The sequence below is a fragment of the Silene latifolia genome, chromosome 2 (assembly GCF_048544455.1).
Source record: "Silene latifolia isolate original U9 population chromosome 2, ASM4854445v1, whole genome shotgun sequence".
Classification (NCBI taxonomy): Eukaryota; Viridiplantae; Streptophyta; class Magnoliopsida; order Caryophyllales; family Caryophyllaceae; genus Silene; species Silene latifolia.
The window spans coordinates 159039271-159052514 of NC_133527.1; the positions used below are offsets into that span (position 1 = coordinate 159039271).

General features: G+C 36.7%; 1 protein-coding gene across 1 annotated transcript; it reads right to left on the minus strand.

Moving 5' to 3' along the window:
* Positions 1-1207: 1207 nt before the first annotated feature.
* On the minus strand, positions 1208-12716 carry LOC141643193 (regulator of nonsense transcripts UPF2-like). Its single transcript, XM_074452235.1, has 17 exons — positions 12355-12716; positions 12065-12132; positions 10274-10361; positions 9770-9972; positions 8990-9334; positions 7690-7794; positions 7087-7214; positions 6802-6978; positions 6526-6607; positions 5795-6118; positions 5490-5687; positions 5269-5370; positions 4609-4860; positions 4291-4509; positions 3730-3900; positions 2862-3047; positions 1208-2467 (listed from the first exon to the last, which is right to left on the minus strand). Exons 2-17 carry the CDS (start codon positions 12119-12121, stop codon positions 1523-1525), a joined length of 3582 nt encoding a protein of 1193 aa, XP_074308336.1. The 5' UTR covers positions 12122-12132; positions 12355-12716; the 3' UTR covers positions 1208-1522.
* Positions 12717-13244: the final 528 nt, after the last annotated feature.

The window sequence follows — 13244 nt, forward strand, 5'->3', positions numbered from 1 at the left end:
CAATTTATCTATTTTTGCCTAAAACTACTAAAACTAACATTTTATTTTATTGAGGTTCTTGTTTCCCAAACTTATAGCGTATTTATTCAAATAAAGTGCTAACCATTCAATTTATTAGTTTTTCTTTCCGACATTAGAAAGATAGGTTATGGTTTCATGACTCATTTTGAAAAAAAATACTCCATATTTCTTTTGTGACTTTTTACTGTTCAGTTTTAAATACAATTTTAAAATGTCCCTTTGCTTTAAAAAAAATAATACTCCGAAACTTTCATATATAAATTTTGTAGGTATATGATAATATGATTGTATATTGTTGTAGAAAGAAATTAAATCCCCATGAATTGATTGAGGAGAGAGGGTAATTAATTCATATAGAAAACATAGAGGAGCCCATATATAGATTATATTTTTAAACTCTTCAACCAATAAGAAGTCAAAGAAAACCTGACTTTTATACTATTTAGATTTTAAAAAACTATTTATAAGGTGTTCAGTTTTAAAAAGTATAACATTAAAGGATGTTTTAATCAATTGATCCTAAAAATTTGTTCATGTTACCTTTGGTCTAAATTGGAGGAAATACAACACAAAAATATATGGATAAACCGATTTTAGTAACCAGTTAGCTTTTATTGTTACTCCGTATAAAATAAAATATACTCGTATTATTATATCCTCCCTTTTTATCCACGTGAATAATAAGAACGGTTTTTATGTTTGCTTGCTCAGCAAGTCTTGCTTAAGATGGTACTATCCGTCTTAAGTTTAAGTCGAATCAAATACATACCAAATCACCCACTTGTTGCCTAGAAAATACCAAAAGTTTTGTCTTTATTAGCACTCAATGGGATGATTTGATATGTATTTGACCCGTCTTAAGTTTAAGATGGATAGTGACCGTCTTAAATATGAATTTGGGTTGCTTTAAAACCATTACACCCTCAACTTCTGTGCACAAAAGCAGCAATTAGTTTAGGAATTCAAATCTGAAAATTTATGCTCTATATGAAGGTCATTTAATCATCTACTAAAATTTAGTACGTTATTTGAACTATTTAGCTTGTAGATACCATTAAATGATACAGTATACCTATTAGTGATGATATTAAATTAAATACGAGAAGAAAATGAGGGTGTACGTTGTCTTATTTGAATTATTTTTGAAATTATAAAAGTTCATTTTCCACCTTTCTAGCCCTGATCCTGCTGAAACAAGTACACAACACGATAAATAACTCACGCGGTGAATGTTTTAATTACAAAGCTGCATTTTTACCCTCGAAAATAACTCTCATTTACTCAGAAAATTCTATATAAGCTTTTCAAACTAATTTACGACTTATCAACATACTAGCGCAACTAAGAACAAAACCCCACAAACTCTCACCGTCAAGTTCTTTTACTCATGTCCTCCATCTTCCAGTTAATGCTCATCAGCTTATGCCTACACCAATCTATAAATAAAAGATCACTAAACCAGGATGACTTTCTTTCGACTGTAGTGAATGAAACATCTTTCTTATCTTCTTCGGCCATAATAATACCCACCACCTGAGTGATGATGAAAGCGAAAGCGAGGCCCCGAATGTCTCCCACCACTACCACCGCAAGTACTACCCCATGAAATCTTGCTTATTCTAGCCTGAGTCCAACCTTCTACTTGATTAGTTACCCCATTCACATCCTCTTCTTCTCTAGCATTATACTCTAACACCAACCTCTTTATGTCCTGCTTCTCTTCCAGCTCAGCAGCTTCATTCTGCCTCGTGGTTCGCACCAAAGAGCATTCTTGAGGAATGTACATTTGCTTCGTTTGTTGCTTGTGCCCACGCTTCACTAAAACTTTCACTCGCACATCTCGATTTCTTCCATTTTCATCTTCTAATGTGTCACTAACACTCTCCCCTTCCGTTATTCTACCTTGATGATCCTTTGATGAACCCTCTACAACACTTAATGGGATTGTTATGTCTAGTGCGGGCCGGGACCGCAGCTCAAGTTTTCGGGTTTCCAAGCTCTCTTGCATGAGAGCCTTGAGCTCTCGATCAAATTCGTCTTCTTCTTTGGTGTCAAGATTTGGGGCAAGTTGTCTAAAATGGATTTCCTTGGCTTCATATGAAATGGGTCCTACCTCTTCTTCATCGTGGTTGTCATCATCATCGTCCTCATACTCACTCCCTGCCTTGTGATGATCATCATCCAAGTCATCATTGTAGCCATGAGCATGAGGACCGATTGAGCCCCTCCCAGAGTCGGTTTCACTATCCTCGGTCACATCGCCATTTGACAAGCATCGGGCGTCGGCCATGCCGCTTTGTGTTATGCTGTTCGATTGTTTCTTCATTTCCAATCGTTTCTCATAACTGGCCTTGACATCCTGCTCCTCTAGTTCAGCAAGAGCTCTGTTGACTTCTTTAATGGACATATAATGCGTCATATTTGGTCGCAGATCTGCAAATAGATCCTGAAAAATACAAGAGGTCATATACAGCAATAAAAATACGAAACATAATCCGGGTAAAAAAGAATTGCTTTCATAAGTTCCAATAAATGGCAAATAGACCTTGCAAAACTGACGCTACCACCTACCCGTACCCTGTTGGAACATAGACATACCCAACTTGGATAACCTTTTTGCCAAGTCTATTATTGCCACACCGGCCGCACAAGCGCAAACCCATGAGACTAATATCCATTGCCTCATGTGAGCCGTGTCTGTAGGTCAACAAATTTCTATAAAGGACAAGCCGATTCTTTCCATTATCCAGGCACAGATCTTGTAAAAATTCCAGATATGAAATGTCTGAAGAACCTTACAGATACAGCAAAAAGAAAGGGAGAGGAGTAGAGTATGGCACCTGTAAATCAAACTCAATATCAAGTGGAAGGGCACCCTTGCTTAAAGTATATCGCTGGAAATGTATCAGAAATCGATCAAGTTTCCTACTGGAGGAACCTCGGTCAAAATATTGTCCACAGGTCTCAAGAAGTATCATCACCATTCTAATGCGGAAACAATCCTCGGGCGGGTCCAGAGCACCTTGCTGATGAAAGAAGACTATTAGGAATGAAGTTGAAGATAGGAGCCAAAACTCAGTAACTGACAAGCCTACACTTGACCAAGTACCTCTTTTTAGATTAAAAGACAGACAAAGGTGAACACTAAGGTTAATCAGCTAAGTTGATAGACTTTTGTAAACTAACAAGTAACAACTAAAACTAATTAAAAGACAAAGACAAAGGTGAAGGAAGACTAAGGTTAATCAGCTAAGTTGATAGACTTTTGTAAACTCACAACTAAAACTTTATGGCAGGGATGCCAAGCAATAATAGTGCAATTATAACATTGCCCTTAAGATTCACTCTTGGCTTGGTATGGCATAAGGGAAGATATACGTATAGAAAGCAAGTTAGGCAGCCAGCCATAGTGGCGGATCAAGTATTTTCTTAGTGAGGTCCTACACTTGACCAAGTAACTTGTATGCTGCAACAAGCATCCACCACTGAGCAGCCATATAGATCAGCTAAGGTCAAAAGTCGCCGGCCAGCAGTAAATTTTTTCACTTACCGTAATGTGTGACCAACAGACAGCCAAACAAATCAGCAACAGCCAAAAGCCATAAGTCAGCAGATAATGTTTTCACTTACCCTATAACCAATAATCTGAGTTCAGCAGTAAAAATCAAACATCTAACATGGGAGCTCAAGGGTTATATAGATCAATACCTCAGCTGTACCATGGCCAAAAACAAGGATCAAATAGAGTGTCTCAAAAATAACTGACGAGTCCACAAGTTCATAGTTGTACAGCTCTCCTAAGAAACGCATGTGTGCAAGGCGTCGTTGCTGCATCCCATAGTCGTTCAATTCTAACCCCATTCTGATCTCCTCCAAAACCTGAAACCCAAGTAACATCACTTGCACTATTCTGTAGAAACAAAAGAACATGTATGATACGTAAAATCCAAGGAAATGATACATGAACCATCATTAAATATAATACTTCGTAAGAATTACTGTGTGGTGCAAAATTCTTATAAATTTAAAGTTACTTTAAAATCTCTTAATAGTGTCAGTTATGCGTCCATCCAGTTAAATATTACTTTGTAATTGGCAACCAAAGATTTCAGAAGATTTGTTTTATAAATTCATTCGAGGCTGACCAATTTCTTTGCGAACAGAAGAAGGGAAATTCAAAACAAAAAATTCCAGGAATCTTGCACTTCCAAAGAAGATGCTACACCAGAAAAAAAAAAGGTATTAAATTACATATAATTACGTAAATACCTCATCAACAACAGCAACTGCAAAATTATCATGATAGTAACTGAGGCCAGCTGTTAGAGATGCAATCAGATGAATTTGCCCATATTTTCCCCTGTGAACCTTCAGAAAGCATTTCAACAAATACGGCTCACATTCACTCCAAGGTAATTTGTGGAGCTGTCTAAGCACATGCTCAATTGATGACTTGTCAAGATCTGAAAATAACAGCTTTCTTATATACTGCAGGTACCAAACAGATGTACTTTATCATCATTCATCAACATCATTAAGCAAATAAACAGGAAAAAAAAGGGACAAAAATTCACAAAATGATCAAACCTGATGCAGTGGAGGGCGGACTTTAGAGATCCTAGCAGGTCTATCAGGAGGTTTGCACAAATAATAAGCATTTTCAACTAGAGTGCTATGGCGAGGATCCAAATTCTTTACATTTTTCAAGCGCTTAAGAATCTCCAACATGATAGACATACGTACACTAGTCTCAGGAGAACGGTACAAAAACCTCCCACATGTCTCCAAAAGATTGCAAGCCACATCTATGTTATGGTGGGAAAAATCATCGAGACAAGTCTGGACAAGAAAATTCATAAGTGTGAATAAAACCTCAAGATATTCATTTCAGAGCAAACAATCAGGATATCTGACTCATCATGGGACAAATCTGATCACAAATCTAAATAAAGAGAGGAGAGATATACATTTCTATTAAATAATCGAAACCTTTCATCCACAGCCTTGGCCCTTGAGGGCTGAGAAATCTCTTAGACAAAGATGAAGCCAAACAATACGGTTTATTATAATCCATAAGTAGCACTAATGACCCAAACTTAACCTTCGTCAAACATTCAAGTTTGACCTTCACTTTTAAAGATAATGATTTAATGCCATACTACTTGCACCATCACTAGGTCTGATACTGAAATAATCCATAAACATTGTAACTTCTACTGAACTCCAATACCTATACATCAACCATACCTTTAAACAGCTAAACACAAGTCCAGCTGGAGCAATTTTAAATTTGCACAGTTCTCCTATGAACCTGATATTCCTGATCTTTGTTTCAATGTTCATTTGGTCCTGAAGTAACAAAATCACAAATCATAATTACTATCAGCTATAATGGTCAAAATGTCACCAAAAAACAGGGTAAGATAGGTAATAATGCAGCCATAAGAACATGAAATCTCAATACTAACCTTCTTACTAGTTAAGAAATTAAACTCCTCTTCCAACAACTGCAAGAGCATTGAGGAAATGTCCCTCATACAGGTTGACAGTGTGCCAACCATGCGCGAGTAGTATGGCAGCAATTCAAGGGATGTTCTGGGTACATTGAATAATGCCCTAACAAGCTTTTTCCGACTAGACTTTGAGTTCAAATAGCAAAATTCTACCTGAAAAATATACAATTAAACAAGCCTTATTTCGTAAGTGCAATCCAGAAAGAACTATAGCAAGTATAGATCACCAACTACCAATTCTAACATACTAGAATACGTACAGTTAATTGATCGATAAGATCACGGCTGACACAACCAGGAAGACGCCGCAAAAAACTTTCCAATTTGGTAGCTTTAAGACCCTTTTTATGCTTGTGTTTTTTCCCCTTCTTTCTCCAATTTTTTTCTCCCTTGTCAATCTTTTTTTCTTTCCCCTTGCCTTCCTCAGCATTTTTATTCTGTTCTGTGTCACCTTTCTCCTTCTCTTTCGCATCTTTAACATTCCCTTTCTCATTTATTTTACCATCCTGCAAGACTCCAGAGTCTGACGGGGACTCGACAATATCCTCAGCTGTCTGGCTGTGTTCAGATTCTGAAGCAAGATCCTGATCAAGAATTATCAAGAGGAGGAAAAAAAAATCATTGGTACACAATTCAGAATAAATGTGCACGGCCATGCCATTTATATATAAAAATGAAATATATAAGACACAAAAAGAACAGTTGTGAGACCCTACCACATGTACTTAAATGCTTAACCATGACTAAATCAAAAAATCTATGGGCTCCATCCTTTTTCCAGTTCTCAAGAATCTCAAAAATTTTGAGAGCAGAAATGGCTCAGTCTGGACATCCTAACACCAATTTTTCCGAGCAATTCAAATCTGCAATTTCTATATGGATAATGTACACTACTCGTATAAAAAAATGACCATTGTACTAGTAGACATTTAATGGTACATGATGAAATCTCAATAAAAAAAAGAGTGTTGATAAATAAACAAATCCTTACATCTGATTGTTCATGAATCTTTCTTGGTTGCTCATTGACCTTGGACTCAGCTTCACCCAACAAAACAGCTGGAACAAAGGCTCTGGAGAAGAAGTTGTTACAAACATGACTACTTATTAGTACAATAAAGACACAGATTGTCATTTCCCTCTTAAGGCTCACCATTTATTCTTTTCCGGGGAGGGGAATCAAATATCTCAATCCTTGTTAGAGAAACCTACATATGATGACGTGAATATGCATTGAGCAATAGATGTAGAAAAAAAAACAGCAAACCTAAGGTCTGGCACGCATTCATAGAATGCCCGTGTATCCTCATCATCCCACACTGGCTCAACAGTGGAGGATTCTATACCAATGGCAGAAGATGCAGAATCACCACCAGTTGTTACCCTGGTAGTATGGCCATCCTCAGGTATCACGGGAGGTTGCATATCAAGGGCTTCAGCTAAGCTGATGATAAAAGGAAAGGAGAAATCAAACAAAAAGGCAAGTCAAATTAAAAAACCCAAAAGACAAATGTATAAAAACCATCATTAGCTGACAAAGCAAAGAACTTACGATGAGACGCCTCGATACAGATTATCATAAGACTTCCGCAGCTTCTCATATGAAGATGCATTATCATCACTTAGCTCACCCTTAGAGTTAAGAATTTTTGCATTCTCTTGCTCCAACTGGTGAAGAGACTAAGCACAAAAAATCAAAAAAACAACATATGTACAGATGTACCAGCATCAGAAATCAATCAAAAGAATAACAATGGCCGAATATGAAAAATAACATTCTTTTCAAGGCAATTTGGGCACATTCACTAGAAAGGGGAAGATAACGACTCCATTCAGGGATGACGATGAAAGGAACAAATGATTAGATAATTAAGAACACAAACCTTTTAAGAAGCAAATAACTAAATCAGTATACAAAAAATCTCTTTTGCTCGAAGAGCAGAAATTGCCACAAACACAACAACACTACAAGATACACTCAATAACCCACCCAGGCGGCCAGAGGGTCAGGCCTAAATACTGGCAACAGTTAGACATGTGAAACACAAACAAAAAAAATGAATATAAAGTGAGAAGAGGTGGTGAAAAGAGAAGCCATTTATATATGTGAGAAGGTCAAAGAAGGAAGCTCATGCCCAAACATTTCAGAACTTACAGCATGTTCAGCCTGTAGTACTTCAGCAATGGTATCATAATATCCATCAAACACCTTCTTGAAAATTTTCTTCTGATCATCTGTTATACTGAGATCCCTGAAAAACTGCAATAATAGCAACACATCAGCAGGGCACAAAATAGGAAAACAGTAAAAATCTACAGTAGCTAAGATAGTTGAGCCATTGATTGCTCTAGGCCTCTAGTTATCATTTTGCAAGGAAGATACAAAACAGCTGCTTAGTGCTTATCATTTTTCATCGTAATGCCAAATGCACTCACCCTTAGAAGAAAATACTAAAAATAAGAAATACAAAAAAGCACCACATTACTTTCTAGAGTTCTCATTATGCAAGGAAGGCAGGAAGCTATAAAAGAGCTGCTTACTTATCATGCAGCTCCAAATCTCCAATCCCTGACACTTGCTATTTATAAAAAGAGCAATTTTACGGTAAGACCATCTTTTTGTATGAGACCATTAGACGTAACTATGGTATATTTGAAAAGTAACTTAAAAATAATAAAGTTACTTGTGAACTCAAAAATAAGTTGCTTTTCAAGTATAATAAAGTTACTTTAAATAGTCTCCTAAAAAAACGTCTCACCATAAAATTTGTATTAAAAAAAATTAAGATGAGAAGCCACACAAAATTAAACTTGTATTCCTCAAACTACACACAGCTCAAGGATAACTGCTTTACATAGCCACCAAACAGCTCAACTGAGTCTTTGCTTGCATAAATATATGATGTATTCACTAAATCTTTCTTTTTAAATTATAAATAACATGATGCATTTCAAATTGACTCCTTAGAAATTCATCTGTTTCTACGAGGGAAACAATCCTCTCCTCTTATTGACCTGTCTCGACTCCAATCCATCTTAAGAAGTTATCTAAGAGGTTTACATGTACACAGGTTACGAGAAGGAGAAGAAGTTTAAAGCTCCAAGGAGACGTAATAAAATCAACAAAAGCTAAATCCCAATATACTAAAGGGCTGGTAGTTGGGAGCCGTAGAACATAGCATGGGTAAACTATAAAAGATATTATTTTGAATTAGAAAACACAGAAGACATCATATAAAATTTTTAGCTTATTGATAGGCAAATTTTATACAAAAAATCTCTTCCCTAAAGCTTCAGTTTTAGAATCCTAAGTAACCCGTCAAAGTTTCACGTATTTCAACCCCAATTGAACCAGTAGACATTAGCCAAGCCAAACCTACCTCTTCAAGAAATTGCAATCGAAGATAGGAAAGTCAGCTTTAAGAAGGTAAAACATAAGATAAGACCAAACATACCTCTTCATGAAATTCTGGCCCAGATAATGGAAGACCTAAAAATGCTCTTCCTTGCCGAGCAAAAGTAGCTAGAAGCGACAGATTGGTCTGGGTATTATCTCGGTCCTTCAAGTGTTCAACACTAGCAAGATCTTTGATGATAATAACAAAAATACTGCTGTCTTCAATAACTCCAACAAAATATAGTTCCAACAGGAGCTTTAACATGCTTCTCTTATTCATGGCCTTTGAATTCCTATCCGTATCCAAATCTTCAGCTACCTTTCCAGGAAAAAACACCTTCAAAAAGCCCTGGCTAATGCTTGACGAGAAGTCTGGGTATCTTTGATGAAGGAAGGAACAAATCTGTCCAAAGTCCACATTAAATACTGCAATGTCAAAAAGGATCCCAAGAAGTTGCGTGACAAAATAAAAGCCCTATGAACATCTCTCATCTCACTCTTTGAGCCATTATTGACCTTCACCCCTTGAAAAACATGACATTTTTCAGCAATTAAAAGAATTTAGGCATAAATAAATATAAGTCTACACTTTAAGACTATCAATGGGGGAAAAAGACTCAACACAACACAAACTGCAAGTCAGATCATAATATAAATTATAGAATTAAGTAAAAACATTGATGATAACTTCAAAAAAAAAAAAAAAAAAAAAAAAAAAAAAAAAAAAAAAAGAACTAGCTACCCAGTCCACCTGCCACCAGAGCTATTCATAAATGATAGTAGTATAATTTTATAGGTTTGATTACAAAGCTACACAGGATCGGAGCAAACAAGCTACCTGAACAGCAGCCTGTATGTCTGAGCTTTTAAGCTTAGTGTCACATATAACCGCGACCACCTCAGTCACAAACTTGCTCATATTGATGCCTCGCAACTCATCCATCAACCCTTCTCGAGATTCTTCTGTTATCTGCTTGAACTTTTTTATGACAGCAGTGTTGCGTTTGATGCTAGAATCCAATGTTCTTAGAAAAGCAGGTTCTGCAAGGGAGAATACATGCACGATCAGCAACTAAAAAACAAGCACCAAAATAGAAGGGAATGATTTGCCACAAACTTTTCCCATGAAAGTGTTGAAAATTTAACCATGTGCCTCCATACTGACATTATTGCAGGTTTGACGACAAGCTTGGACATGCAAAAATATGAAGTAATATGCATAGTGTTCTAATTCTTCTAATTAAGTAGATCAAGATGTGATTGGTATTTTGCCGCGATACATTAGAGGCATGAGCCAAGGCACGAGGCAGGGTGAACCTATAAGAAGATTCCAACAACTTACCAGGTCTTTCAGGTTTCAAATTACTTTGACGTAGAGCCATCTTTGCTTCAACTGACTTCTTTAATTCCTCAATGTGAGCAGCAGCTTCCTGAATCCCCAAAAATTTAAAATTAAAAACCCAACCAAAAAACTAAAACTTTCACTTAAATAGGACATATTATCATATTTTTTATTAGTCAATGTACAAAGCGCTGCTATATCTGTTTTAAGGGAGTCGAGATGACTGAGCGAAGTTTTCAAAAGGTTTCGGCCCGTCTCTGCAAAGAGGTCTTCTACTCTTCTATATTAACAAGTATGACACAAAATCAGTGTTTGGAGCTTAAAAGACGAACTCCAAAGTGGATACATCACCTCAACTTTCCTTAACAATTTTAACACAAGTTTAAGACAATACCCAAACAAAAACAAGGCGGCAGGAGAAGAAGGCGTTGATGACAGCAATAGCGAAAACATGACAAGATCGTAAAGCTAAGTACTTTTTTTAAGACAATAGTCCAATACAGCGACTAATCTTCAAAATTGTGCTTCTATAGAACGCTAGTATTAAAAAAAACTTCAGCTTCCACGAACCAGTTAACCTCGTCATCTTGTTTTCAATCGGTTCACCACAACAAGACACTCGTCATCATGTCAAGTAGCCTAGTACCCTAACTAGTAACTACTAGATACGGAATATATCATAGTATCAAATTACTAGTGCATTAAATTATCACTCTCACTATTTCACTTGTTTCATTACATTAGCTTTTTGCACATGAACAAGGAATGGATTTAGAATGTGAAGCAAGTCAACTTATATCCCAAATTTACTAGTCCATCAAAGTGAACTTTACATTGGGGTAAGAGTATATTTGTAATTTTCTGTACTAAACTTCACGAAATTAGATAACGTAAACAACCTAGTGAAATGTCAGACAACCACAATTAATCCTTCGAGCTTCATAGTATCATAGTATCCTAAGCATTGGATAGAGACTACAGAGTATGTCATAGTATCAAATTACTAGTACATTGGGGCGTTTGATTAGGGGGTTTTAGGAAAGGCAAAGAGAATGAAATCCCCTTTCCCTTTGTTGTTGTTTGCTTATCCATCTTTTCCTTACCCTCTACCCAATTTTCAGAATGGAATTACCCCAAACTCCCTCCCCTCCTTCCATACCCTTACCCTACTACCTCCTATCACCAACACTACAACCCCCTACATCTACCACCAACACCCAACACCTCCTCCCACATCGATACCACCATCACTGGCGCCGCCGATAGCCCCTCACTCTAGAGTCTAGCCCATTCGCCGACCCCACCTTGACAGGTTTTTTCCGCCTCCCTTTGCCAGCCCCACTTCCCTTCGAAAGCCACCATCCCCAACCTCTAAGCTCCCTCTATTTCACTCACTTCAATACATTTACTTTTTGCACATGAATAAGAAATGGATGGAGAATGTGAAGCAAGTGGACCCGTCCATCAAAGCGCACTTCACACTTGGGTAAGGATATATTGTAACTCTATCTACTCAAACTCACCAAAATAAGACATGTAAGGAATCAAGTGATATGTCAGCAAACCGCAACTAATCCTTGGAGTTTCATAGTGAAACAGATTGCAACTCCGCACACCTCAACTAATAAAGTAAATTATGGCATAAGATTAGAACTACTCAACAACACGATAGCATTTCGGTGAAATTGTAAAGAAACCTTGCCTACCTAAGTCGGATATTGAAACCATGAAACAAACACCATCAAAATTAACTGCAATTTACAAAATTACGACATCGAAACGATTAATTACCTCATCATTTTGTTTCTGTTCACCACCACTGTGGCATTCCACTTGTTGTTGATCCATTTCTACAATTTCTACAACACCACAAACATAAACCCTAATCAAATGCCATCATCATCGTCATCATCAACTCTAACCACAAACAATTTTACTTATATTGGTTTATTACGTAACTTAAAACTCTCAAATCACGAACCCTAATTCGGGCATGAAAAGTAAATTGGGGAGAAAATTCGAAATTTTTCAACAACAAAAAAGTAAGGAAAAAGGAGAAAAGGTAATCAAATGGAGGATACCTGAAATGTGGTGAAAATGGCGTCGTGTATGTCACTGAACGAAGTGAAGTGAGATAAAGAGAAGGGCGGAATCAAGAGAGAGTATAGAAAGTTGTGATCAGAGAGACGGCCATTGTCGAAGCTTAATTCTCATTTTACGTGCTCTAGAATTTGTGCTACTCGTACTGTTACGTACTTAACACAAGGTTTTATTTTCGAACTTTATTAAATCTCAGTTGAGAAGGACGGTGCACCGGACCCAAATCGAAATTGAAATGGCCAAAAATGATGGACTGAAGATCGGACCGGAAAACTCCGGTTTAAAACCGCATAAGAATATGTCTGTAGTTGCCTACTTACATTTACTTTATTAATGAGTTATTAATGTTATAACTATAAAAACGTAAAATATGTACTATTGAAATCCATTAACGATAAATTAAGCATATTTAAACATTTTTTTAAAGAATATTATATAAACTAAGCTAAGAAAAAAAAAAGTTAAAACGTCAGATCTAATCTAGTCCAGACCAAAAAAAAAAATGGGGTCGAAATGGACCGGAATCTGGAATCCTTAAAAGCTTGGATTGGAGTGCAAATCGAATATTTTAAATTCGGTTCAGGTCGAGTTGATTCCATTCTAGTTTGGTCCAACTTTCGATTCGAACCGAATAATGAACAATCCTGTTTGCACAGGCGGCTTCAAGGGGCCAGGGACCAGGTGCCCACCATGAGTTTCTGTATGTTAAGTATTAGGCATTGCCAATAATATCAAAAAAAAATGTTGCAACGGTTAATGCTTTGTACAAACTCCCACGGGACCCGTGTTGGATTCTCGGTGATGGGATTTGAATCCCAGTCACTTTAATAAAAGTTTTTACGTAGGATCACTTTAACAACTCTTTTTTTTT

Coding starts and splice junctions, on each gene's coding strand:
- LOC141643193 (XM_074452235.1), bottom strand. CDS start 12,121: ATGGATCAACAACAAGTGGAATGCCACAGTGGTGGTGAACAGAAACAA. Junction 9,973..10,273: donor TTTGAAACCTGAAAGACCTG/GTAAGTTGTTGG, acceptor TCTCCCTTGCAG/AACCTGCTTTTCTAAGAACA. Junction 9,335..9,769: donor ACATACAGGCTGCTGTTCAG/GTAGCTTGTTTG, acceptor GACTTTGGACAG/ATTTGTTCCTTCCTTCATCA.